Source organism: Pantherophis guttatus, chromosome 18, assembly GCF_059756535.1.
Source record: "Pantherophis guttatus breed Tessera chromosome 18, ASM5975653v1, whole genome shotgun sequence".
NCBI lineage: Eukaryota > Metazoa > Chordata > Lepidosauria > Squamata > Colubridae > Pantherophis > Pantherophis guttatus.
Genome location: NC_142080.1, coordinates 3,522,624 through 3,549,015, shown reverse-complemented (window position 1 = coordinate 3,549,015; position 26,392 = coordinate 3,522,624). Strand labels below are relative to the sequence as shown.

General features: G+C 46.2%; 1 protein-coding gene across 1 annotated transcript; it reads left to right on the top strand.

Annotated features, from left to right (window-relative positions):
- On the top strand, positions 1-20,334 carry ENTREP3 (endosomal transmembrane epsin interactor 3). The gene is made up of 12 exons (XM_034406966.3): positions 1-802; positions 3,684-3,740; positions 5,309-5,485; positions 6,067-6,180; positions 7,821-7,928; positions 9,720-9,880; positions 11,130-11,229; positions 12,497-12,584; positions 12,708-13,229; positions 13,427-13,498; positions 14,571-14,821; positions 18,379-20,334. Exons 1-12 carry the CDS (start codon positions 578-580, stop codon positions 18,532-18,534), a joined length of 2,031 nt encoding a protein of 676 aa, XP_034262857.2. The 5' UTR covers positions 1-577; the 3' UTR covers positions 18,535-20,334.
- The last annotated feature ends 6,058 nt before the right edge of the window (positions 20,335-26,392 follow it).

Below are 26,392 nucleotides of genomic sequence, written 5' to 3'. Positions count from 1 at the left end.
GCTCCATGATCCAGATAATAAAAAAAACCAGCTGGAATTAAATTGCTTCGTTTTTTGTTTTTTTTTCCTGGCCTTTTCGCCTGGAATTGACCTGGCTCTCTGCACGTGCCCAGAAACGCTCTTTTCATTGGATTTCCAGACGGGTCTACTAGCAAAACTGGGCCAAAATCATTCCAGCTAAAAAACAAACAAACATTTTTATTTTTTTTTAAATTGCAATATGGAGATTTCTTGTGGAGCGGCCCAAAGAATTCAAATGGGATTTTTTTTCCTTTAGGAAAAGGCGACCCCTCCCCCCCAAAAAAACTTAACTTTCCTTGAATTGGGGAGGGGGGAGGGAGGGAAGTGGGAGTGAATTTTGCCTGCAAAAAATATGCATTTTATAACGACTGGAAGCTGATAAATCCAGGGATTGGAATTGGCTTGGATGTCGCTTGTGGGAAAGAAGCAGAAGTCATCTCTCGTTCGTTTTCCTCCATGTTCCTAGTCCTCAGTTTTTTAAAAACTAGATATATATATATATATTGTTTGGGCTGTTTTTTTGGACCACTTTCATGAGTCTAATTTTTGGGGGGTCATGATGCCCTCCCGCAGCGACTCCAGCTACTCTTTAACTGGCCGAACTTCTCACAGTTTTACGCATCTGCGCGTCCGAAGGGCTTGGCTGCAAATTATCCTCCTCTTGGGGTTCATCCAGATGATCTTGGGAGTCCTCATCGTGACGCTGAGTTTGCTGGTCACCACTTCCATCCCATCTCAGCATCCCATTGGGAATTCCTGTCCCATCTGGGCCGGGTTTCCGGTGAGTCTCTTCTAAAAGGTTGGGTGGGATTGTGTGGGGGGGGGGTTTGTGTGTCTGTGTGAAGGTTTGCGTGATCCCCGTTGCTTTCAACGAGATATTCTCCCACCTTCCCCCCCCAAAAAAACCTGATCTGAAATAATTCGAAGGGAACCCAAAAAGCCTTTGGAAGAGAAGCTGAATTTCAAGGGGCCCAAACATCCAGCAAGAAGTAGGGGAAGGAAGGAAGGAAGGAAGGAAGGAAGGAAGGAAGGAAGGAAGGAAGGAAGGAAGGAAGGAAGGAAGAAGGAAGGAAAAATAAAGGAGAATGGAAGAGAAAAAATGTGTGTGAATGTGGAAGGGAAGGAAGGGAAGGAAGGAAGGAAGGAAAGGAAGGAAGGAAGGAAGGAAGGAAGGAAGGAAGGAAGGAAGGAAGGAAGGAAAAATAAGGGAGAATGGAAGAGAAAAAATGTGTGTGAATGTGGAAGGGAAGGAAGGGAAGGAAGGAAGGGAAGAAGGAAGGAAGGAAGGAAGGAAGGAAGGAGGAAGGAAAAATAAGGGAGAATGGAAGAGAAAAAATGTGTGAATATGGAAGGGAAGGAAGGGAGGGAAGGAAGGAAGGAAAGGGAAGGAAGGAAGGAAATAGGGTTAGAGGAGAAGGAAGGGGAAGGGAAGGGAAGGAGGGAAGGAAGGAAGGAAAAATAAAGGAGAATGGAAGAGAAAAAATGTGTGTGAATGTGGAAGGGAAGGGAGGGAGAGAGGGAGGGAAGGAAGGAAGGGAAGGGAAGGAAGGAAATAGGGTTAGAGGAGAAGGAAGGAAGGGGAAGGGAGGAAGAAAAGGGAATGAAGGAAGGAAATAGGATTAAAGGACAAGGAAGGAAGGAAGGGGAAGAGAGGGAGGAAAGGAAGGAAAGGAGGTAGAGGATGTGGAGATGGAAGGGAAGAGAAGAAGGAAAGGAGGGAAGGAAGGAAGGAAGGAAGGAATAAAGGGAGGAAAAGAAGGGAAAAAGGGCTGAGTACCCTATAGAAAATAGAGTCAAAATTAATAGGGGAGGGGAGAAGAGGAGAGGAGGGTTAGGAATACAATAGTAGAATAATAATAAAAATGAATGGAAGGGAAGGGTAGGATATAGAATAGAATAGAGAGAAAAGAATAGAATAGAGAATAGAATGTAAAATAGAATGTAAAATAGAATAAATAGAAAGAGAGAATAAAAATAGAAAATAAAATATAGAAGACAGAAAACAGGAAGGAAGGTAGAAGAAAAAAATGGAAAAAAAGAATAGAGAATAGAAAATACTATAGAATCCCGAATAGAATTGAGCTGAACTGAACTGAATAGAAAATCGAATCGAAGAAAATAAGACCGGGTCTTATATTATTTTTTGCTTCAAAAGGGCTTATTTTCTGGTTAGGTCTTATTTTAGGGAAAATACAGTATTAAACTCAGTCTGCTGACGATCTTAACTGGGGCTTATTTTTGGGGCAGGGCTTATATTACCAGCATTTTGAAAAATCATGCTAGGGCTTATTTTACAGTTGGGTCTTATTTTCAGGGAAACAGGGGATAGATAGATAGATAGATAGATAGATAGATAGATAGATAGATAGATAGATAGATAGATAAATAGATAAATAGATAAATAGATAGATAAATAAATAAATAGATAGATAGATGATAGATACATACATAGATAGATAGATAGATAGTTAAATAGATAAATAGATAGATAAATAAATAAATAGATAGATAGATGATAGATACATAGATAGATAGATAATAGATAGATAGATAGATAGATAGATAGATAGATAGATAGATAAATAGATAGATAAATAAATAAATAAATAGATAGATGATAGATACATAGATAGATAGATACATAGATAGATAGATAGATATTGCACCCTTATCCCCGCTGTGTTTTCCTGGCTCTGGAGAGCTTCTTTCTAGAAAGATCGAAAGCCGAAAACAACTCTACTCCTCTTTCTGGAAATTGGCTCTCCTTCTTCTCTTCGGCTGGGGCCGAAATTCCCGGCCCTTTTGCATTAACGGCATTTTCAGCTGCCTTGCATCGAGACGCAACGATAAATTATTCAGGGCGAAGGCCTTCCATTAGACACACAAGAGAGAGAGAGAGAGATGCCCGCCGGTGCCCGGCCTTGCCATTTTACGAGCCACTCAGCAGAGACACGTTTGCAAAAGATGCTGTGCCAGGATCCCCGGGAAAGGGGAAACTCCGTTCCCCAAATGGGGAAGATGGTTGGATCGGGCAATCGTGGCTTAGTTGGGTTCGGTTGCAACCGCCGAGACCAAAAAAGGAATCTCGGTTTTTCATGGTGGCACATATATTCCAGACTCCATGACCGGCTGGTGCTTGGCAGAGATGGTCGGGTATTATTTAAAGGATGGTGACCTTGATGGTGGAGGTGGAAGAGTTTTCTAAAAACGACTGTCGGGAATTGGGGATGTCTGGTTTAGTGAAAAGAAGGATATGATGGCAGGGTGCCAATATTGGTGCGGCTGCCCCAAAGTAGGGGGGGTGTTTCCACCTATTCTCCAAGGCACCTGAAGGCAGCGGATGGAAACTAACTGAGGAGAGAAGCAACCTGGAACTAAGGAGAAATTTATTGAAAGTTAGAACAATTAAATCAGCGGAACGACTTGCCACCAGAAGTTGTGGCTGCTCCAACACGGGAGGTTTTGAAGAAGGGATTGGACAGTCGTTTGTCTGAAATGGTGTACGGTTCCCTGCTTGAACAGGGGGCTGAGCTAGAGGACCTCTAGAAGGTTCCTTCCGGCTCTATTATTCTATTACGGAGCGATTATGTGTAGAAGATTTGTTTCCTTTCCGTGACACTTGTGACGGACCGATTTCCCATTCTGGTTTTCTCTCTTTCTAGCTGGCATTCTCCGGTGTGGTTGGCATCGTGTCATGGAGACGCCCGTTCACCCCCGTGGTAAGTGGGAAGCTTTGTGGGAAAGCAGAAAAGCACCGGGGGACACGTCCATGGTGGCCCTTGGACCCCAGCGATTTCAGAAGCAAACTGGAGTTTATTTGATTCCTTTGCAGCAGCCAGAACTCTTATCCAAAAGCTAATTACTGTATAGGTAGGAGAGAGAGAGAGAGAGAGAGAGAGAGAGAGAGAGAGAGAGAGAGAGAGAGAGATACATAGATACATAGATACATAGATACATAGATACATAGATAGAGATAGGTGATAGAGATAGAGATAAATAAAGAGAGATAGAGATAGATAGATAAATAGATAGAGATAGAGAAAGATAGAGATAGATAGATAGATACATAGATAGATAGAGATAGAGATAGATAGATAGGTGATAGAGAGAGATAGAGAGAGAGATAGAGATAGATAGATAAATAGATAGAGATAGAGAAAGATAGAGATAGATAGATAGATAGATAGATAGATAGAGATAGAGATAGAGATAGATAGGTGATAGAGATAGAGATATAGATAGATAAATAAATAGATAGAGATAGAGAAAGATAGAGATAGATAGATACATAGATATATAGAGATAGAGATAGGTGATAGAGATAGATAGGTGATAGAGAGAGATAGAGAGAGAGATAGAGATAGAGAGATAGAGATAAATATAGAGAGATAGAGATAGAGATAGAGATAGAGAGATAGAGATAAATATAGAGAGATAGAGATAGAGATAGAGATAGAGAGATGATAGGTAGAGATAGATAGATAGATAGATAGATAGATAGATAGATAGATAGATAGATGATAGATACATGATAGATAGATAGATAAAGAGAGAGACAAAGAGAGAGAGATGAGAGAGAGACAGAGAGGGAGAAAGAGTGAGAGATTAGAGAGATACCTGTTTCCCACAGAAAAGAAAACACCGGGAGTCACAAAACCTGGATAGGCGTGGCTGGGGGTATGTGTCATGTGACTGGGTAGGAGTGAATGACATCGAGTTGGCCACGCCCACCCAGATTTTATGGCTCCTGGTGTTTTCTTTTCTGTGGGAAACAGGTCCAAATGGCTCTTTGAGTGTTTAAGGTTGGAGACCCCTGTGATGGACAGACAGATGATAGATGATAGACAGATGATAGAGGGAGAGAGATGATTGGTAGATAGACAAATGATAGAGAGAAGAGAGAGAGATCAATAGATAGATAAAGAATAGAATAGAATTAGAATAGAATAGAATAGAATAGAAGTAGAATAGAGAATAGAATAGAATAGAATAGAATAGAATAGAATAGAATAGAATAGAATAGAATAGAATAGAATAGAATAGAATAGAATAGAATAGAATAGAATAATAGAGGTGGAAGGGACCTTGGAGGTCTTCTAGTCCAACCCCCTGCTTAGGCAGGAAACCCTATATCTATACCAGATTATAGAGTATAATACAGATTCAGTATCATTCGGTCAGTGAGGCTCAGTGAAAACATTTTTTCAAGATTAAAGAAGTCTAGAATTTTTTTTCCCCTGGCAATTTTTGCACCCTGAACTGGCTGTTCTCCCCTCCTCCTCTCCAGATCACTTTCTTCACCCTGCTGTCCGTCCTAGGGGTGATGCTCACCCTGGCCGGTTCTATTTTATCCTGCCAACACGCCCAGCAGGTGAAATCCCTGGAAGTCTGTGAGCGGATAAGGCAGCGAGACGGATCTTCGATCCCAAAGGAGGTGGGATGGCGACGGAGCCTGAAAGCCCAGGTGGGGGTGCAACAGGTCGGTAATGAGGAGGGGGGAGGAATCACAGTTGGAGGAGCAAGATTTTGGGGCCAGGGGGAAGGGAAGAGGAGTTTATTTCATCCTGCAAGGGGCAGGAAAAAATGTATCCCACTTCTGACACCATCCAGAGGGCAGGAAAAAGTGTATCCCACTCCTGACACCATCCAGAGAGCAGGAAAAAATATATCCCACTGCTGACACCATCCAGAGAGCAGGAAAAAATACATCCCACTTCTGACACCATCCAGAGGGCAGGAAAAAGTGTATCCCACTCCTGACACCATCCAGAGGGCAGGAAAAAGTGTGTCCCACTGCTACCATCATCCAGAGGGCAGGAAAAAGTGTATCCCACTTCTGACACCATCCAGAGGGCAGGAAAAAGTGTATCCCACTTCTGACACCGTCCAGAGGGCAGGAAAAAGTGTATCCCACTCCTGACACCATCCAGAGGGCAGGAAAAAGTGTATCCCACTGCTGACATCATCTAGAAAATTCTCTGAAAACTCTCAGAATTCCCCAACCAGCATGCTTTTATATGCTATGGTCTGTCTTTTCATTTGCAGACTAGTTTTCTGTATAAGAAATGCATCTACTCGCCGTCCGAATCGGGGATTCCTGCCTGCGGCAATAAAGCTGAAGTGGATTCGAATTGTTCCAGGGTTCTCCTGGTCCTGAAAGTGAGTGGCAGGAAACGATTTCGCCCTATCCATCGTGGGGAAATAGCTGGGGAAATTGACAGAATTTGCTGAGGAAGGACAAACCGAACCTCTCAAGATTTCCCGTTTATTATTTACGTTATTATGGTTTGTCACCAAGTCAGCCAGATGTTTTGACTGAATTTGACTTTTTTTTTTAATGCTCCTTGAAGTCCCTCCCAAAGATTTGGGATCGACAGATATACATGAAAGGTATTGTCGCCGGATGTCAGCTGTCCCAAGTCAAACTGCCGTTTGCAATTGACCGATGGGGATTTTTGTCAATGCTGAGAGTGTTCAATGATTGTTATTATGGTTTCCTCACACAGCCAGGTGTTTAAACTGGATTTGGCCTTTTTGTCTACCTTTGGAGTGCTTCCGAAGGTCCTGGGATAGACAGGTGTGGTTGTTTGATTGTGTTACAGGTCTCACTGCAGGATTTAAGCTGTCCCAAATCAAACTGCCGTTTGCAATTGACCGATGGGGATTTTTGTCAATGCCGAGAGTGTTCACTTGCTATTATTATGGTCTGTCACACAGTCACACAGTGCCACAGGTGGCACACGGAGCCCTCACTGCGGACACGCGAGCCATCACCCATCTCAGCTCCACCACACATGCGTGTCCACCTCCCGCCATCCAGCTGATTTTCGGGTCTCTGGCGCGGGGGTGGGGCACATGCGGGAGACGCTCACGCATGAATGGGGGGGTCTCATGGGCATGTGCGGGGGTGGGGGGAGTGCAGGGTGGAGCGGTGCGCCCCCACGCCAAAACGGGCCACAGGGGGTGTGTGGCACACCCCCTCCGCGGCCCGTTTTTGGTCCCAAGAGGCTTCAGGGAGGCCTGCCAGGCCCAAAACGGGCTGTGGGGGTCACCCATGCATGCGCAGAGGGGGGGGTGGGGCATCACACACATGTGCGGGGGGGAGCATAGAGGGGTCACACGTGGATGTATGGGGTGTGGCATGAGGGGGGCATTGCATTATGCGTGTGGCCCGCGCATACATGACCCTCCCACACTCCCCCTGCTTTTGGCACGTGACGACAAAAAGGTTAGCCATCACGGCGCTACTGGTTCGCTCAAACCCGTACCAGCTGAATACCACCACTGATCCAGATGTTTAGACTGGATTCAGCGATTTTATCCACTTATCAAGTCTTTCCCAAGGACCTGGGATAAGGCAGATGTGAATGTTCGATGGGGTTAGAGCAGGGGTGGGTTCTACTTACCTTTACTACCGGTTCGCAACGGGAGCGCACTTGCGCTTCTCTGCATGCACAGATCATCCACGATGACGTCCGGGCGAGTGGGCAGGCGGAGCCTCCCACCGCTTTTACTACCGGTTCGCAAGAACCAGACCGAACCGAGAGCAACCCACCACTGGGTTAGAGGCCTCGAAGGATTTAAGCTGCCCCAAGGAAAGCTGCCTTTCGCAATTGACCGATGGGGATTTTTGTCAATGCCAACGGCGTTCAAGCGGTATGCTCCAGATATTTGGATATTGTTATTCTTCTTTTCCTTGTTTGGAATTTCTCCAGAACTTACCTAAAATGGGCTTCTTCTTCTCTCCTTCTCTTTCTCCGTTGCTCCTTTCTGACAATTTTTCCCTTTCCTCTCCGTAGGACTTGCTGTTCAGCATCTGCGGCTTAACCATCTTCTCCATTGTCGTGTGCACCCTGTCCGCCATCATGTGTTGTATCCAGATTTTTTCGGTCGACATTCTCCATGTGGTGAGTCTCCGAAAAACGCGGGTTTGGCTTCGACTCGCAGCCAGAGACTCCCCAAAAAATAGAATTAGAATCGGAATAGAGCTGGAAGGGACCTTGGAGGTCTTCTAGTCCAACCCTCTGCTCAAACAAGAGACCCTAAAACCACTTCAGACAAATGACTGTCCAGTCTCTTCATGAAAACCTCCAGGGATGGAGCACTGACAACTTCTAGTGGCGAACTGTTCCACTGGTTAATTGTCCTCATGGTTAGGAAGTTTCTCCTTAATTCCAGGTTGCTTCTCTCCTTGATCAGTTTTCATCCGTTGTTTCTTCTCCTGCCTTCTGATGCTTTGGAGAATAAGTTGACCCCCTCTTCTTTGGGGCAGCCCCTCAAATACTGGAATACAGAAATGGCCAATATTGTGGAAACCTTTTGGGAAAAGTGTATTTTCTAAAAACTAGCTAATAACACTACTTTTTTTTTGTTGGGAGTAGTACCATAAAATTATATATCAATGGAAAGATAATTTAATCAAGAATGTAATGCCGTAACTTTTAGGAAGGATTTGCTATTAGAATAGCAGTTGCAGTATAAAGAAGAAAAGCAAAGCACGTAGAAAAAAACGAGATATGCAAAAATGATCACCGTAGAAAAAAAACGAGATATACAAAAAATTATCCCCATGTCAGTTAATCCTTAGTTGGGTAACCTTTAGCATGAATGACGGCCTTACGACGTCTTCCCATGGAGTGAACCAAGTCTTTTAGTTCTGCAGCTGTTATCATGCGAAACCAAGATTGAATAATGGCTTCTATTAACTGGGTTTTATTGCTGGGTCGCTTCTGACTAACCAGTTGTCAGCACTTGAAGCTGCATTTACTCTAGTGCTGACATAAGAAGGAGAAGCGGAGGCGTCTGGAAAGGGTCGTTTGACTTTTCACCTACTTATTTTCCCTGGAGATAATATCCCCTAGGAGATGGGATGGGAGGGGGGAAATTCCTTTGAGCTGGAGCAGTAGATTAGGGGTAGAGTGACTTGGAAGATGGCCAATGAGTGCAGAGGAGTGGGGAACGGAAAGGGAGGGTTTTGGGTCTGGAAGTCAGTGTTGGCTACGATGAGTCGGATTTAGAATGTCGTGCTCAATAAATGGGAGTTTTTTTTATCAAAGACTTTGTTTGAAATGCAATTTATTTGAGACGACCTCAAAACTTGACACCAGTTTCTTGAGTCAGCTCCATAGATTTTCAATTGGGTTGAGGTCTGGGCTATTCCCAGGCCATTCCAGCAGCGGAATAGGATTATCTTGAAATTCCAAAAAAGAAGTGGCGTTATTAGCCAGCAAACCTCAAAAATCCACTTTTCCCAAAAGTTTTCCACAATTTTGGCCACTACTGCAATTGCTATCAGAGGTGGGTTTCAGCAGGTTCTGACCAGTTCTGGAGAACCGGTAGTGGAAATTTTGAGTAGTTCGGAGAACCGGTAGTAAAAATTCTGACTGGCCCCGCCCCCATCTATTCTCTGCCTCCCGAGTCCCAACTGATTGAGAGGAAATGGAGATTTTGCAGTAACCTTCCCCTGCCACGCCCACCAAGCCACGCCCACCAAGCGACTCACCACATGGAGAATGTCAGCCAATGTATAGGCATAGCAACTAAGTCAGCCAATGAGGGCTGTTTGGAAACTGAAACGTAATATTTGTTTGGAGGGGGCCATAAGAGACAGTTTGAAGTCTGGGCGTGGCTTAGTCAGCCAATGTATAGGCATAGCAACTCTGACAATTTATTGATCCAATTTTCTTTCCATTTTTCAGCTCTCTCCACCTCGGTCAAGTTCCGTCACTCTGGACTGTACATCCCCTCCGGATACTTACTTGCAACACATGTTGGATCTGGATGAGTTTGTGCCCCCAGTTCCACCCCCTCCTTACTACCCCCCGGAATATACCTGCAGTTCAGAGACTGATGCTCAGAGGTGAGATGGCTAAAAATATGGATGGCAGAGCATGTAAATACATTTTGGGTCAACAGGAAAAAAAATCCAGGTCCTGTAAAAAGATCAGGGAGGTTTTGCTGGCAGCGGGAGCTCAATTCGAAGAGAAAGAAAATGTAAGAAGAAAGAAAGAAAGAAAGAAAGAAAGAAAGAAAGAAAGAAAGAAAGAAAGAAAGAAAGAAAGAAAGAAAGAAAGAAAGAAAGAAAGAAAGAAAGAAAGAAAGAAAGGAATGTAAGAATGAATGAATGAATGAATGAATGAAATAGGGAAGAAAAAGGAAGAAGGAGAGTGAGCAAGGAAGAAAGAAAAAAAGATGAAAGAAAGAAAGACGGAAATGAATGAATGAAAGAAAGAAATAGGGAAGAAGAAAAAGGAAGGAGAGTGAGCAAGGAATGAAGGAAGAAGAAATGCATGAAAATGAATGAAAGAAAAAGAGATAAAATTAATGAATGAAAAAGAAAGAAAGAGAAAGAAAGAAGGAAAGGAGAGAGGAAAGAAAGAAAAAGAAAGAGCAGGAGGAAAGAAAGAAAAAAGAAAGAAGAAATGAATGAATGAATGAAAGAAAGAGATAAGAAATGAATGAATGAAAGAGAAATAAAGAGAGGAAGAAAGGAACGAGGAAAGAAAGGAAAAGAAAGTAAGAGGGGGAGGAAAGAAAGAAAAAGAAAGAAAAAGAAAGAAAAAAGAAACAAAGAAGGAATGAAAGAATGAAAGAAAGAAAAAGAGAGATGAATGAACGAAAAAGAAAGAAAGAAAGGAGGAAGGAAAGAAAGAAAGATGTAAACAATAATAAATCCTCCCTCATACAGATAGCTCTCAACTTACAACAGTTCATTTAGTGACCATTCAAAATTGCAACAGTGGTAAAATGGGGCAAAACCCACTTGACAACTGTCTCACTTAGCAACGGTTATATTGGGCTCGATTGTGCTCGTATGTCGAGGATCGCTTAGGAGCCCATTGCCCAAATAACCTGTTTTCTGGGCTGCAAAACACGCACCGGATCTGAAGCTGGTTCAGATCGACCGGCTGTCATAACTTCGAACCGTTGCTAAGCGACCGGACGTAATTGGAGAACTGAAGCGTAAAAATGGGGGGGAAAAAAGTCTAAAATCAAATCGGAAGGGGTTTTTTTTAACGCTTAATTTTCTTGCAGTGATCGGGGAGCTATTTATTTAATCCATTTAACAGAGAATATCTTCTTCTTTTTTTTTGTTAATTGTTGTGTAGCATTACCTACAACGGTTCCATGGACAGCCCCGTTCCCCTATACCCCACCGACTTCCCGCCAAGTTATGAGGCTGTTATGGGGCTCCGTGGGGACAGCCAGGTATGGCTCTTTCTACTCTTGAACCCAAGCCGAGGGACCAGTTGAGTTATTTTTTTAAAAAAATAAAAATCAGCGGAAGGACAGAGTACCACGGAGCATGTGCAAAGGGCGCCTTTGAAAACCCAGAAGGTGGGTTTAATTTGGATATCAGTTTCAGGAACTGACTTTCCGCCTACCTACGCAGGAGCTTCTTGGCGAGAAAAAAAGAATGAAATCCCAAAAATTCAAGCGCTTTGATCGATCCCATTTTTTTGCAGGCGAGGATTTGGTTAGCAAAGGGTGTAAACCAGGCGACTTCAAGGAGAGCACCACCGGTAGACGCAGTCTATCTGGGCTGGCCTGCCAGGGGGATGTGGTTATGGTATGGACTGTCTGGAGGGTACTGACTGGGCGACGGCAGGAAATTAAAATACTGGATATAAAATAAGTCTATCGAAGGATAAGAAAAGAAGAGTCGTGGTGGCGCAGTGGTCCGAATGTAGGATTGCAGGCGAACTCTGCCGATTGTCAGGAGTTCGATCCTAACCGGCTCGGGGTTGACTCAGCCTTCCGTCCTTCCGAGGTCGGTAACATGAGGACCCAGATTGTTGGGGGCAAAAGGCTGACTTTGTAAACTGCTTAGAGTGGACTGTAAAGCACCGTGAAGCGGTATCTAAGTCGAAGTGCTATTGCTGTTCCCTCCCTCCTTCCTTCCTTCCTTCCTTCCTTTTCCTCCCTCCCTCCTTCCTTCCTTTTCCTCCTTTCCTCCCCTCCTTCCTTCTTCCAACCTATCCCTTCTTTCCTTCCTTTTCCTCCCCTTCTTTCCTTTCTTCATTCCTTCCTTCCTTTTCCTCCCTTCCTTTCCTCTTTCCTTAACTTCCTTCCTTCCTTCCTTCCTTCCTTCCTTCCTTCCTTCCTTCCTTCCTTCCTCCCTCCCTCCCTCCCTCCCTCCCTCCTTCCTTTCTCTTAGAATGCAGCATTGCAGGCTAACTCTGCCGACTGCCAGGAGTTCAATCCTGACTGGGTCTAGGCTGACTCTGCCTTCTGTCCTTCCGAGGTCATAAAACGAGGACCTAGATTGTTGGGAGCAGTGTAAACCGCTGAGAAGAGGGTGAAGCGGTATATAAGTCTAAGTGTTATTCCTATTGTATAACAGTAGATGCTGTGTTTAGTTGTTCCTTAGGCCTGTTGCGGAACCTCCAAAGACAGTAGCATATATCTTGAAAACTTCACGGTCATTCGTTCCGCGAAGCTAAATTAACGGACGTTTTCTGTCTCCACTCTGCAGGTAACGCTGTTTGACTCTCAGTTTACGGAAACATCGCATGGGCCGTGTTCCTGCAACCAGGTGCCTTCCGTTGTGCTTAGCGGTGAAGGTAAATACACACGCAAACACAGACACAAATACACAATTGTTTTGATGCACAACTAGAAAACTGGAACCGTATTGAAGTCAGTCCCTCCAGTTTATCTTCATTTGCGGTCTCGTTTTTCAACAGCAATTTCCGCGGACAGCAACTCGCTCATCATGTCGGAAATCGTAGACATTCCCGGGGACAGCAGCCCGTCCGAAGATTCGTGCCTGCTGGAAGGGAGTGGATCGGCCTGCTCAGTGGATTACGTCCTCTTCCGCTCCATCCAGCGCAGCCGAGCGGATTACTGCCTGAGTGTCGATTGTGGACACTGCGGGCTTCACCCGCAGGGCCCGTTTGAAGACATCCCGCAGACGCGTCTGCGGGGCGAGCGCTCCTTCTCCTGTTCCACGCCGGGCACGGTGTACGACGGCCTGCTGGAGGTCAGTAGTGCTCAGACCCACAGCTGCCACCGCCTGGAGGGTCTCGGCCACAGCATGGGACCCTGTTTTCCTGAAGTTCGTGTGAAGCCCAAGTTGACGGTATCGACCCGCAAAGAGCCCAGGCGACCGCGCCGCAGCAGCGAAACCTCCTGCCAGTCACCCGTGATCCGTTGTCCGCTGCTGCGGTCCCACAGTGACCCTGGGATGGCCGTGTCCAGGGAGTCTGGTAGGTAAAATGGGGTCATAAGGGTTGGGAGGGTCCTTGGAGGTCTTCTAGTCCAACCCCCTGTAAAGGGAGGGAAGGAGGGAGGGAGGGAGGGAGGGAGGGAGGAAGGAAAGAAGGAAGGAAGGAAGAAAGAAAGGAAAAAAAAAGATTTTCATTCTTTCCCATCCGTTTTCCCCCCTCTCCTTTCCACCCCACAGACACCGATGACCATGAAGTATTTTGCACGAAAGGGTCTGGAGACGACGCTTCTAATTCCTCAGCGGAAACAGGTGAGGGCTGTGCTGCCCAGCAGTGATTTCAATTTTCCTGTCGTAGCGCCTAATTGTTGTCACCCTGATTTAAACCACGTCAACAAACCCTTATTTGCAGTTTTCAAAGACGTCTCACCTGTATGACGGTTAATTCTTAAAAACTCTGCAGGAATGCAGGTGGTTGAAAGTTCAGCATTTCTCCAAGGTTCCCGCGCTCTGCGGGCAGTCCTTAACTTCCTACGGTTCATTTAGTGACTGTTTGAAGTTATTATGGCACTGCAAAAAGGGACTTAGGATCATTTCTCGCACTTACAACCGTCGCAGGATCCCCATGATCACGTGGACAAAATTCGGATGCTGGGCAATGGGTTCCTATTTATGACGATCGTAGCGTCCCAGGGTCACACGATCCCCTTTTGCGACCAGCCAAATCAAGGGGGAAACCAGACTCACTTAACAACCGTGTGACTGGCTTCCCAACTGCAGTGATTCACTTAACAACGGCAGCAAGAAAAATCATAAAACGGGGGGGGGGGGAATTCGCCAAACCAATTTCTTGGTTATAACAAGAAATATGCAACATAAAATTTGGCCTCCATTGTGGTCATAACTCAAGAACACCCTGTAGGAATCCTTGACTTACGACCGTAACGGAGCCCGGCAATTCCAGTCAGTCGTGACCCTTGGAAAAAGGTTCACATACCCAGATCCGATTTTATGACCTTTTTTCACGGCAGGCGTTAAGCAGACCTATTGTTCCCTATGAGCTGTTTTTGTTTCTTTTCCCCCCTGAAAATTGTAAGTTTTCCTGAAAATTTTCCTGAAAATTGTAAAATCATGACCGTTTCTGGCGAAACCATTATAAATTGCAGTCACGGGACTGCAGGGTACTACAAGAGGTTGTAACCTGGTTGTAAGCAGCTGTTTGGTGGAGGGGGGGGTTGTTATAAGTTGTTGGCATGCGCAGGGCGTCCATGACGACATCCACGTGGATGGGTGGAGCTTCCCGCCATCGTCCGAACCGGGGCGAACCGGTTGAAACCCACCACTGACACACACCTCACTTAAATTCTCCCCCCTCTCTTCTCAGGGCCGTGTTCGGAGGCGTGGCCCTCGCACCCGTCATTCTGTGACCCATTCTTGCTGGCTCATGTGGCCGGCAAATCCAAGCTGGAGCTGCCCGCGAAGGTGCCCCACCATCTCTCAAAGACTATCACGCGGTCTCTGGGGGACCTCAAGGCGTGCCGGGGGTCTCGCGGCCTGATGGCCCGTTTCCTGCACCGATCCAAACGGAACCTGACCTTGCCGGGCGCGGAAATGAGTTCACGCGGGAACAAGCAGGTACCGTACTGAGGTTGGGGGGTGGGTGGGGGTTTTTTCCACCCCCCCTCACGTTCAGGAGGCTTAGCGAAGTAGGGACAAGAAGGGGTTTTGGTGTTTTTTTTTTTTTTTAAAAAGAAGGGATTGAACTACCGTCTGTCTAAAATGGGATTCCTGTTTAGGCAGGGGGCTGGACTAGAAGACCTCCAAGGTCCCTTCCAACTGTTTTTCTCTTATTCTATTGGATGGCGCAAGGGGAAAATAACTTGATTCTCCTCCCCCAAATGATGGCCAGTTCGTCATTTCCAGGAACAATCTCATTCCCCTGCGTTAATTCAAGGTTTCGTTCCTATTCCTTTAATTTCATTGTTATTAACATGACATTTTCCCTTCCTTCCTTCCTCCCTCTTTTTTAACCCCATTTCCTTCCTTCCTTCCCTTTTCTTCCTTCCTTCCCTCCCTCCCTTCCTTCTCCTCTAACCCTATTTCCTTCCTTCCCTCCCTCCCACATTCACACTTTTTTTCTCTTCCATTCTCCCTTATTTTTCCTTCCTTCCTTCCCTCCCTTCCCCTTCCTCCCTTCTCCTCTAACCCTATTTCCTTCCTTCCCTCCTTCCCTCCCTCCCTTCCACATTCACACATTTTTTCTCTTCCATTCTGCCTTATTTTTCCTTCCTTCCTTCCCTCCCTTCCCCTTCCTCCCTTCTCCTCTAATCCTATTTCCTTCCTCCCTTCCCTTTCCTTCCCTCCCTCCCTCCCTCCCTCCCTTCCACATTCACACATTTTTTCTCTTCCCTTCTCCCTTATTTTTCCTTCCTTCCTTCCCTCCCACCCTCTCTTCCTTCTTCTCTAACCCTATTTCCTTCCTTCCCTTCCCTTCCTTTCTTCCCTCCCTCCCACATTCACACATTTTTCTCTTCCATTCTCCCTTATTTTTCCTTCCTTCCTTCCCTCCCATCCTCTCTTCCTTCTTCTCTAACCCTATTTCCTTCCTTCCCTTCCCTTCCTCCCTTCCCTCCCTCTCTCCCTTCCACATTCACACATTTTTTCTCTTCCATTCTCCCTTATTTTTCCTTCCTTCCTTCCCTCCCATCCTCTCTTCCTTCTTCTCTAACCCTATTTCCTTCCTTCCCTTCCCTTCCTCCCTTCCCTCCCTCTCTCCCTTCCACATTCACACATTTTTCCTCTTCCATTCTCCCTTATTTTTCCTTCCTTCCTTCCTTCCTTCCTTCCCTCCCTCCCTCCCTCCCTCCCTCTCCTCCTTCACCTCTAACCCTATTTCTTTCCTTCCCTCCATCTCTTTTTGCTCCTGATTAATGAAAACAGCAATGCAAACAAAGAAAGCATTATAAAGCCAAAAAAAAAAAAAAAAAAAAAATCAGTAGCAAACATAAAAGACTCAATTAAAGAAAAGAATTGCCCTCAATCCAGTTTCCTCTGTTGAGCCTGGAATTTTCCCTCCTTAACTAATTGTGTCAGCTAATTAACACCTAATTACCCGGGAGGCCTCGGAAAAGGAGGGATGGCCCAGAATGTAAACGATTGGAGTTTTACAGGGATTTCCTTCCACCGTTTCATAAACTCTTGTGTTTTTCACCGCAGTCCGTTTCTAAAATGACGATTTGGTCTCAATTCTTCGTCTTTTGAATTCTTTTCTCGTCAGGATGAGATGACCTGATCTTGGCTTGTCCAGAAACTGTGGTTAGAATTCAGAGTTACCCTTTGCTTCAAAAATTTTAGCAAAAGGTTCTCTGCCCGGTTGCTGGATAGGCGTGGCCATGGTGGGCGTGGCCTAGTCGGCCTCCTGCACCACAGTGGGAGGGGGCGTTTTTGCCCTCCCCGGGCTCCGGAGGCTTTCCTCGAGCCTCCAGGAGGACAAAAACAGCCTCCCCAGGCTACGTAAGCCCTTTGGAAACAGGCCAGTTTCCGGTTTTCCTGAATTTCCGGTAGGCCCGTTTTTCACCCTTCCCGAGCCTCTGCACACGCCCTGCACTTACCTGCATCCAAAACGGGCCACATGGGGATTCCTGGGAGGGGCGGGGCAGGATGGGCGGGGCCAGCCAGGAGTGCGATTCAGGGGTTCTCCGAACGGCACAGAATCTTAGCTAGAGGTTCTCCCGAACCCCTGCGAACCTCCAGCAGCTCACCCCTGGTATTGTCCTTCCTTCCTTCCTTCCTTCCTTCCTTCCTTCCTTCCTTCCTTCCTTCCTTCCTTCCTTCCTTCCTTCCTTTCCTTCTTTCTCCCTCCCTCCCTTCTCTCCCTCCCTCCTATAATAAAATGAACAATAAAATGAACTGATAAAGACAGTCACCATGAATAGGTTTATCTCGTCTCATCTGACCTTACCAAAGGCCACTTCACAGCATGAGAATTGTAATGAGGAGTAATTAACATCGGAAGTAATTATCAGATCTCTGCGGATCGTGACTATGAACTGTTGGGTATGAGTGCTGGTACAGATTATGCAGACAAATTATTTTGTCATTGCAGGTCATCATTAAACAGATATTTTGTTCCTTAAACAAAGGAGAATGATCGTAGGGTGGCAATAAAGCTGCGGGAATGGGAGTGATTTACGACTTCTTGCTGGCTTCCCCAGTGACTTTTCTTGTGGGAAGCTGCTGGCAAGGAGCACTGTAAACCATGATCATGTCACTCTAGTTGACTGTGGCGAGGCAGGGATGCCAAAGTGGCCAGCACTCTGCCACATGTCCATTTTAACAGATTTATTTTCATTTGCCAACAAGAATAAAATAGCAAACAAGAAAAACGAAAAGAACACTGGCCAAAAAAAAAAAACACGAGTACAAAGAAAAATACAAATATTGAATATATCCGATATTGAACATAAAAGCTGGAGGCTGAAAGATAGATAGATAGATAGATAGATAGATAGATAGATAGATAGATATAGATAGGATTAGATAGATAAGATTAGATAGATTAGATTGATTAGATAGATAGATGAAATAGATAGGATTAGATAGATGAAATAGATAGATAGGATTAGATAGATGAAATAGATAGATAGGTAGGATTAGATAGATGATAGATAGGAATAGATAGATAGATAGATAGATAGATAGATAGATAGATGATAAGATTAGATAGATAGATGAATTAGATACAGTAGATAACAGATAATAAATAGAAGAGAGATAGAAGATAGATGGATTAGATGGATTAGATAGCTAGCTAGCTAGCTAGATAGCTAGATAGATAGATAGATAGATAGATAGGATTAGATAGATAGATTAGATGGATAAGATAGATAATAAATAGAAGATAGATAGAAAATAGATATAGATAAAAAGATAAATAATAGATAATAAATAGAAAGAAAGAAAGAAAGAAAGAAAGAAAGAAAGAAAGAAAGAAAGAAAGAAAGAAAGAAAGAAAGAAAGAAAGAATGAATTGTGATTGTGGTCGTAGGTTTGAGCATTACTTATCCTACCGAATTGTGCTTCTTATCCTGAATACCCTCGGTTAGTTTTTCTCATCCAAACCCTCCTCTTTTCCTCTCTACTTATGACCTATCTTTTTCAACCGTTTTCAAGTGATTCCTTGGGTTTTTCAGGTGTTAAGGCTGGGGAGTCCATCCAATGGCATCCATCTGCAGAGCTGTGGAGATCTGAATTCGACCTCCCCTTTACGGCGTCTACTGTCTGGTCGCCGGCTGGATCAAAGACGTCCCTGCAGCCTGAGTGGACTTCTGCGAGAAAGCAATCTCTGAAGACCGGCTCCGATGCTTGTCCTCTGCGGAAGAGGATTTGGAGCTAAAAACCGGCCACGAGATGGACATCTGGTGGACGTCCTTGCCGTACAATGTCCAGGAATGGCCTAACAGGTTGCCCGACACCGTTGCTTGGAAATTATTCCGCCTCGCTCAGGATACATGCGAAACCAAAGTGGGGAGTCTCGTGCTCCCGCACGGCGATCTCCAAAAATTATTTCGAGGGGAGGAACCACAAAATTTGAGGGGGGTCAGGAAGGAGGGCTCGCCTAGCTGCTGGCGCACCAAGAGGGCAGACCCGCTGACCCCTGCTACCTAACACAACAGTTGACTCTTAATTTTAAGGGCTTCACCGACACTCGTTCTGGAGTCCCGGTTATCTGCGCGCTGTGATAATCCGGCGAGCTGTTCTAAAACGAGAGATCCCCTTGAACGTATTTCTTACGTCTCAGCGGGAAAGACTGATCCAAAGGCTTGGATGCACCACTGAACCCATAATCCTTTCGTTCTATCCCGGATTCACTGCCTCTGAGATGCTGTTCCTGTTATCCACGATACGTCTGCAGTGTCGCGCTGTTCGGTTCCTTGTACATTCGTTTCTCGCATTTGTCCCTCTTTTGTGGATACCTCACTTTAGTGCTGTGCCTTTTTGGGGTGCTTCCCTCGCAGAGGCCATCATGGACTGGGAGGGGACCCAGTTGAATTTGGGGGGGCGAGAGAGGAGACGCCACAAAAGCAGGCCCAAAATAGTTCGGGTCACGGTTTGAGGGCACCCGCTTTCCCAGAATAGACTTCCCCTCCCCTTGGAGGGTCCTCAGAGTAAGAAATTATGTCAATTCCAGGGCCTCAACCAATCCCTTGGACGAGAAGAGGGGTTACTGGTACAGATAGTCCTCGACTTACGACCACACTGAAGCCCAACATTTCTGTTGCTAAGCCAGACAGTTACTAAGTGTGTTTTGCCTCATTTTACGACCTTTCTTGCCACAGTTGTTAAGGGAATCACTGCAGCTGTTAAGTTAGGAACACGGTTGAATCTGGCTTCCCCATTGACTTTGATGTCGCAAAATGGAGATCGCGTGACCCTGGGACACTGCAACTATCATAAGTACGAGTCAGTCGCCAAGGGTCTGATTTTTGATCACGGGGATGCTGCAATGGTCGTTAAGTGTGAAAATGGTCCCGAGTGACTTTTTTTCAGTGCCGTTGTATCTTCAGTCTCTAAACGAACTGTTGTAAGTCGAGGACTACCTGTAGTAAGAAATTTACAACAATTCTGGGGCCCAGAAGCTTCCTCGGACGAGAAAGGGGGTCAGCGGTAGCTCTGTTCTCTTCCCGCTATTGCAAAATTCACATATTTTGCTTTCCGGCTGGAGATTTTGCAAACGGAGGCGAGACCTCAAAATTTTTAGATTTCCCCAAAGATTTTTTTCCCCCAGTTTGGCATGTCCTCTTGACTCCAAACTCAGTTGGGGTTCCCAGTTTTTGGAAGGCGCATGTGGTAAGATCTCGCCGTCACCTTTCCCGACTTTCTCAATCTCGGGTGCGGGGGAGTTGGGTGAGGGTGGTGATTGAGGATTTGCCAACTCTCCCCCACCCCTCTGGTGCCTCTGCTCTTTAACCAAGCCTGCATGTACAACCCAGGGGAGGCACCCACCTATGAAATCTCTCCGCCGTTTGGAAAGACAAGAGGATTCTCCGCAGAGGGGAACAGTTGGCAGCCTTCCTTGGCTGCGCCGGTTTTTGAGATGCACAAATGTCTCGCCTGAGAAAAGACAAATAAAGCCATATCTTAAAATCGAAGATGAGAGTGGGTGATTGGGGGTGAGGGCTGGATGCTCTCCTCCTGTTTCTTCTTCTTCTTCTTCTTCTTCTTCTTCTTCTTCTTCTTCTTCTTCTTCTTCTTCTTCTTCTTCTTCTTCTTCTTCTTCTTCTTCTTCTTCTTCTCCTCCTCCTCCTCCTCCTCCTCCTCCTCCTCCTCCTCATTCTTCTCCTTATTCTCCTCCTCCTCCTCCTCCTCCTCCTCCTCCTCCTCCTCCTCCTCCTCCTCCTCCTCCTCCTCCTCCTCCTCCTCCTTATTCTTCTCCTTATTCTTCTCCTTCTTCTTTTTCTCCTCCTCCTCCTCCTCCTCCTCCTCCTCCTCCTCCTCCTCCTCCTCCTCCTCATTCTTCTCCTTATTCTTCTTCTTCTTCTCCTCCTCCTCCTCCTCCTCCTCCTCCTTATTCTTCTCTTTATTCTTCTTCTTCTCCTCCTCCTCCTTAGTCTTCTTCTTATTCTCCTCCTCCTCCTCCTCCTCCTCCTCCTCCTCCTCCTCCTCCTCCTCCTTATTCTTCTCCTTATTCTTCTCCTTATTCTTCTCCTTCTTCTTCTCCTTCTTCTTTTTCTCCTCCTCCTCCTCCTCCTCATTCTTCTCCTTATTCTTCTTCTCCTCCTCCTCCTCCTCCTCCTCCTCCTCCTCCTCCTCCTCCTCCTCCTCCTCCTCCTCCTTATTCTTCTCCTTATTCTTCTTCTTCTCCTCCTCCTCCTCCTTAGTCTTCTTCTTATTCTCCTCCTCCTCCTCCTCCTCCTCCTTCTTCCTCCTCTTCTTCTCCTTCTCCTTCTTCCTCTTCTACTTCCTCTTCTTCCTCCTCTTCCTCCTCCTCCTCTATTTCTACTTCTACTTCTTCTCTAGCTTTGTTATGTTTTTAGAAGAGGCAAAGATGAAACACAAGAAATAATTGGAGGCCGCAGAAGGGAGAGAAAAAGTAAGGAATGAAAAAAAAGAAAGCAAAGCCAAAAGGAAGGAAGGAAGGAAGGAAGGAAAAGAAAGGGAGGGAAGGGGTGGAGGGAGATTTTTTTCAGAAAGAAGAAGAAAAGGGGAGGAAGGAAGGGGAAGGGAAGTGAGATGAGAAAAAGGAAAGAAGAAAGAAAGAAGAAAGGGAGGAAGGGAAATGAAAAGAAAAGGGAAGGAAGGAAGGGGAAGGGAGATGAGAAAGAAAAGAAAGAAGAAAGAAAGAAGAAAAAGAAAGGGAAGGAAGGAGGGAGATAAGAAAAGAGGAGGAAGGAAGGGGAAGGGAAGGGAGATGAGAAAGAAAAAAAAGGAAGGAAGGAAAAGAAAAGGAGATGAGAAAGAAAAAGAAGACGGAAAGGAGGGAGGGCGAGAGGGAAGAAGGAAGGGAAAGTAAAGGGGGATGAGAAAGAAAGGAGGAAGGAAGAAAGGACCAGCACCTTGGTCATTAAACAAAGCCGTCATAAAGTGACACTGCGACTGTGCTTATGGTCTGACCTCACTTTTGCTTTGCAGGAAGTTGTCCATGCGAAGTCTGGTCACCAAGTTATTATTATTATTTTTTTTCATCCCCGTCGTAACTCCGAACGGTCACTAAACGAGCCGGTGGCTAAACGAAGGACTCCCTGAATCGACCACGCCGTGCAAATGAAAACATTGTCGCACGCACTTCGCTAAAACGGAAGTAACATCATCGCAAGTGGCGGGATTAAGTGCAGTCCACGAGAGCCTAGGATAAACAGCTCCATCCAAGCTTCACAATTAATCCGGGATTACTAATCCTTGACAGCTGATCTCAGGTGTTCCGTACAAACCACACCCTCGTCTAGGACACATGTTGGTGCCGTGGAACAATCTTCGGAGCCTGGCATGTAAACAAAAGAGATATTTCACAAAAGGAAGGCATTGGGACACCCTGCCGCCTGCCAATCGCCGGATTCTGATTTCTGATCTTACACAACAAGCCGACGAGGCGGGCCAGGCCCAAACACCCTTCCCAGCCGAAGACTTGGTAGATCCTCGAGGCCTCTGATTCCCTCAACCAGCTCTCCAAATCTTACATGAATTCTTGCACACTTTGACCCTATCCTGTCGTAGGCTCCTCGCGGGGAGAAACCAGAAAATGGGTTTAAACTTTTGCAACTCGGATAGGCAGTCCCTAACAGAATGACTGTAAGGCAGTCCTGCCCATTACAGTCGTTAAGTCGTGACCGACCTGATTTTACAACCTGTTTTGCCGTGATTTGTTAAGTGAGCGAAACCTCGGTTGTACAGAAAACTCGTAGTTGCTTTGTTTCCAAAAAAAAACCCCAGAAGTAATTAACAGAATCATAGAGTCGGAAGGGACCTTGGAGGTCTTCTAGTCCAACCCTCGGCTCAGGCAGGAAACTCTAAAGCATTTCAGACAAATGGTTTATTTTTTATTTATTTTATTATTCGAATTTCTATACCGCCCTTCTCCTTTCGGACTCGGGGCGGTGAACAGCCAAGACAAAACATTTATACATAAAGTACGATTAAAAAATAGATTTAAAATAATTAAATTTGGCCCATAGTTTAAAATTTATCAATTTAAAATACAATCTCCTCTTGTAAACCTCCAGGGAAGAAGGGAGGGGAGAAGGAAAGGGAAGGGAGGGGAGGGGAAGGAAGGAAAGAAGGAAAAAAGGAAGGAGAGGAGGGAGGAAGGGAGAGAGGGAGAGAGGGAGGAAGTATGTCAGACGAGGGAGGAGAAAGGAGGGAAGGAAAGAAGGAAGGAAGGAGACAGATGAGGGAAGGAAGAAGGTTAGGAGGGAGAGGGGAGGGAGGGAGGGAGGGAAGGAAGGAAGGAAAAAAGAATAGCAGATTAACAGTATTAAAACTTCCAGTGTTGGAGCATTCACAACTTCTGGTGGCAAGTCATTCCACTGAGGAATTGTTCTCCCTGTCCGGAACTTTCTCCCGAGTTCTAGATTCTTCTCTCCTTGATTAGTTACCTTCCGTTGCCGTTTTTCGTTCAGCAAAAAACGTCGTAAAAAACACAGCCACGGGACGCTGCAAACCGCCGTCAACGGTGGCCGGGAGCCATCCCGCCACCGCTGAGAAGGGAAGTCCCTGTTGGAACATCAGAATTACGTCGGTCGTTACTTGGGGTGGTTGCCAAGCAACCGGTCGTAAGTCGAGGACGTTGCTAAGGACTGCTTTACGCCTCAGCTCAGGAAGTTTGGAGGTGTGAAGAGCTGGGGAAGGAGTTGGCAAACCAGCTTTCGAATGCTAGCTACCTGCTGAGTGTCTTACAACTGGATTGGGAAATCCAGTTGTATAAACAACATGTTGCTCCAACAAAAGGATTAAAGAGTTGTGTAACGGCGACGCTTTTTTCCGCCTTCTCTCTCATCAGCCTTAGGCTGTTGGCTAAAGTACAGGTAGTCCTCGACTTACGACCGCAACCGAGCCCCAAAATTCCCGTTGCTAAACGAGACGGGTTGTTCTGCGAATTTCGCCTCCTTTTACGGCCGTTCTTGCCACAGTTGTTAAATGAATCGCTGCCGTTGTTCCGTGAGGAACACGGTTGCAGAGCGAATCGGGTTTCCCCCGTTGTCACAAAAGGGGATCACGTGAACCCCCCCCGGGAAACTCCGTCGTAAATATGAGTCAGTTGCCCAGGGTTTGAATTTTGATCACGTGAGACACCCCCCTCCGGGGAACGCTGCAACGGTCGTTAAGTGTGAAAAGCGGACGTAATTCACTTTTTTCCGGTACCGTTATAACTCCAAACGGTCTTGCTAAACGAACTCTCGCGACCTTCTGACGAGCAAAGATTAGACGAACAGATTAAAATGAGGTCAGTGACGGCTAACCGTTTTGCCGTCATGTACCAAAAACGTGGGGAGCGTGGAGAGGTCGCCCACATGCGTGCCCACACCCTTAATTCAATGCGCCCCACACGTGCGCACACCTCCCCCCCACTTTTAACACGCGATGGCACGGTGGGCCTGGTAGGCCCGTTTTTTCACCCTCCCCAGGCTCCAGATGCTTTCTAGGAGTCTGGGGAGGGCAAAAACAGCCTTCCCCACTCCCCCGGAGGCCCTCCCGAGGCGGGAAACAGCCCATTTCCCAACTTCCGGTGGGACCGAAAGGCCCAAAAAATCAGCTGGCCGGCGCACGCATGCGCCCTGGAGCTGAGCTACGGCAATGCTCGCGTGCCCACTGATACGGCTCCGTGTGCCAGCTGTGGCACCCGTCCCATAGGTTCGCCATCACGGCTGTAGGTCGTTTAGTCCAACCCACCACCGCTCAAGCAGGAGACCCCCTAAAGTCAAGGGAGAAGCCAGATTCGCTTAACAACCCCGTTATTAATTTCACTACATGGGGTTCCCCTTGAGGAGCACCCGGAGGCTCTGGCGTAGAGTGCGGCCGCGCGGGTGGTTATGGGAGCAACATGGCGCTCCCGTGTGACACCTCTCCTGCGCGAGCTGCACTGGCTCCCGGTGGTCTTCTGGGTGCGCTTCAAGGTTTTGGTCACCACTTTTAGAGCGCTCCATGGCTCAGGACCTGGTTATTTACGGGACCGCCTACTACCACAAGCAGCCTCCCACCGGCCGGTACGCTCTCATAGAGAGGGGCTCCTCCGGGTGCCGTTAGCCAAACAATGTCGACTGGCAGCCCCCAGGGCGAGGGCCTTCTCTGTGGGGGCACCCATATCTGGAACGAGCTCCCCCCGGAAATACGGAGGATCTCGGATCTGCGCACTTTCCGCCGTGCTCTTAAGACCCTCCTATTCCAGCAAGTCGGCCTGGCCTAATCTTCTCCCCTTTCTTTTAAATTTTTAAACTGAAATTTTAATTTGTTTTTAAATTATTGGGATTTTTAATTATCTCGGGCTAAATTATTTAATCTGGTTTTAATTATGTCTTTTAACTTTTGTATCTATGTATTTTATTTTGTGCCTGTTCACCGCCCTGAGTCCTTCGGGAGTAGGGCGGTATATAAATCTAATAAAAACAAAACAAAAACTTAATAACCGTGGCGGGAAAGTTCGTCGCACGAGTCAAAACTCACCCGACCGTCATAAAGACGAGAAATTTGGGGCTCGGCTGTCCTCGTAAGTCGAGGACACCTTGTAGCAAAGAAGGAAAACGTCGTTTGGTTTCCAAAGCATGTTTATTCTTTGGAATTCTTACTGACTTGTAGCCAGCCGTTCCAGTCGACGTTTGGGTGAGAGCCACGAAAATTCGATTTCTTCCAGATAAGATCCGCACTCTTTCTCTCTCTCTCGATTGCCGTAATTATAACCACGGACGGTTCCAACCGCTTTCTCCAACGGAAGCCTCAACAGCTACACCTTCGTTGAAACCACACTGACATACTGACACACAACCACACTATTGCAGGGAGCCACACGCAGATTTGCCTCCAAGGAAGCCAAAAAAAAAAAACCCCCATACATTTTTTCGTTCTAAGCTTCGTGGCAGGAACGGTAGACGCTCTAGGATCGTGACGGCGAACCGATGGCACGCGTGTCGGAAGTGGCACGCAGAGCAATTCCTCGGGGCCATTCGCCAAAGGCGGCGTGATTGGGAACACCTGACATCTTGCAGATAAATCTTATTAATATTATTCAATACAAACATCTGGCTATATCAAGATCCTTGGGAAGCATTCAATTGGTGGGCAATCATTCCAAATCCAGTCTCAACATCTGGCTGATGGACAGATGAAGGATCCCAATGGACTTAAAACAGGGACAGTGTCCAATAATATTATATGTGTGTATATATGTTTCTGTATGCATGTGTGTATATCTATATATCTATATGTATGTATGTATGTATGCTATCTGTCTATCATCTATCCATCCATCCATCATCTATCAATCAATCAATCAATCAATCGGGGTGCCATCAGCCAAGCAATGCAGGCTGGTGACCCCCAGGGGGAGGGCCTTCTCTGTGGGGGCTCCCACCCTCTGGAATCAATTGCCCCCAGAGATAAGGAGAATCCAAGACCTTCGTGCCTTCCGCCGTTCCCTTAAAACTTTTCTTTTTCAACAAGCCGGGCTGGCCTAACAAATCCTTTTAAATGATTTTAAATTCGTTTGTCTTTTTAAAT

What these genes read in the sequence shown, in the direction of transcription:
- ENTREP3 (XM_034406966.3), top strand. Translation starts at nt 578, where the DNA reads ATGATGCCCTCCCGCAGCGACTCCAGCTACTCTTTAACTGGCCGAACT. An exon ending in GACGGAGCCTGAAAGCCCAG is followed by an intron (nt 5,486 to 6,066) that starts GTGGGGGTGCAA and finishes TTTCATTTGCAG; the next exon opens with ACTAGTTTTCTGTATAAGAA. An exon ending in GGGTTCTCCTGGTCCTGAAA is followed by an intron (nt 6,181 to 7,820) that starts GTGAGTGGCAGG and finishes TCCTCTCCGTAG; the next exon opens with GACTTGCTGTTCAGCATCTG.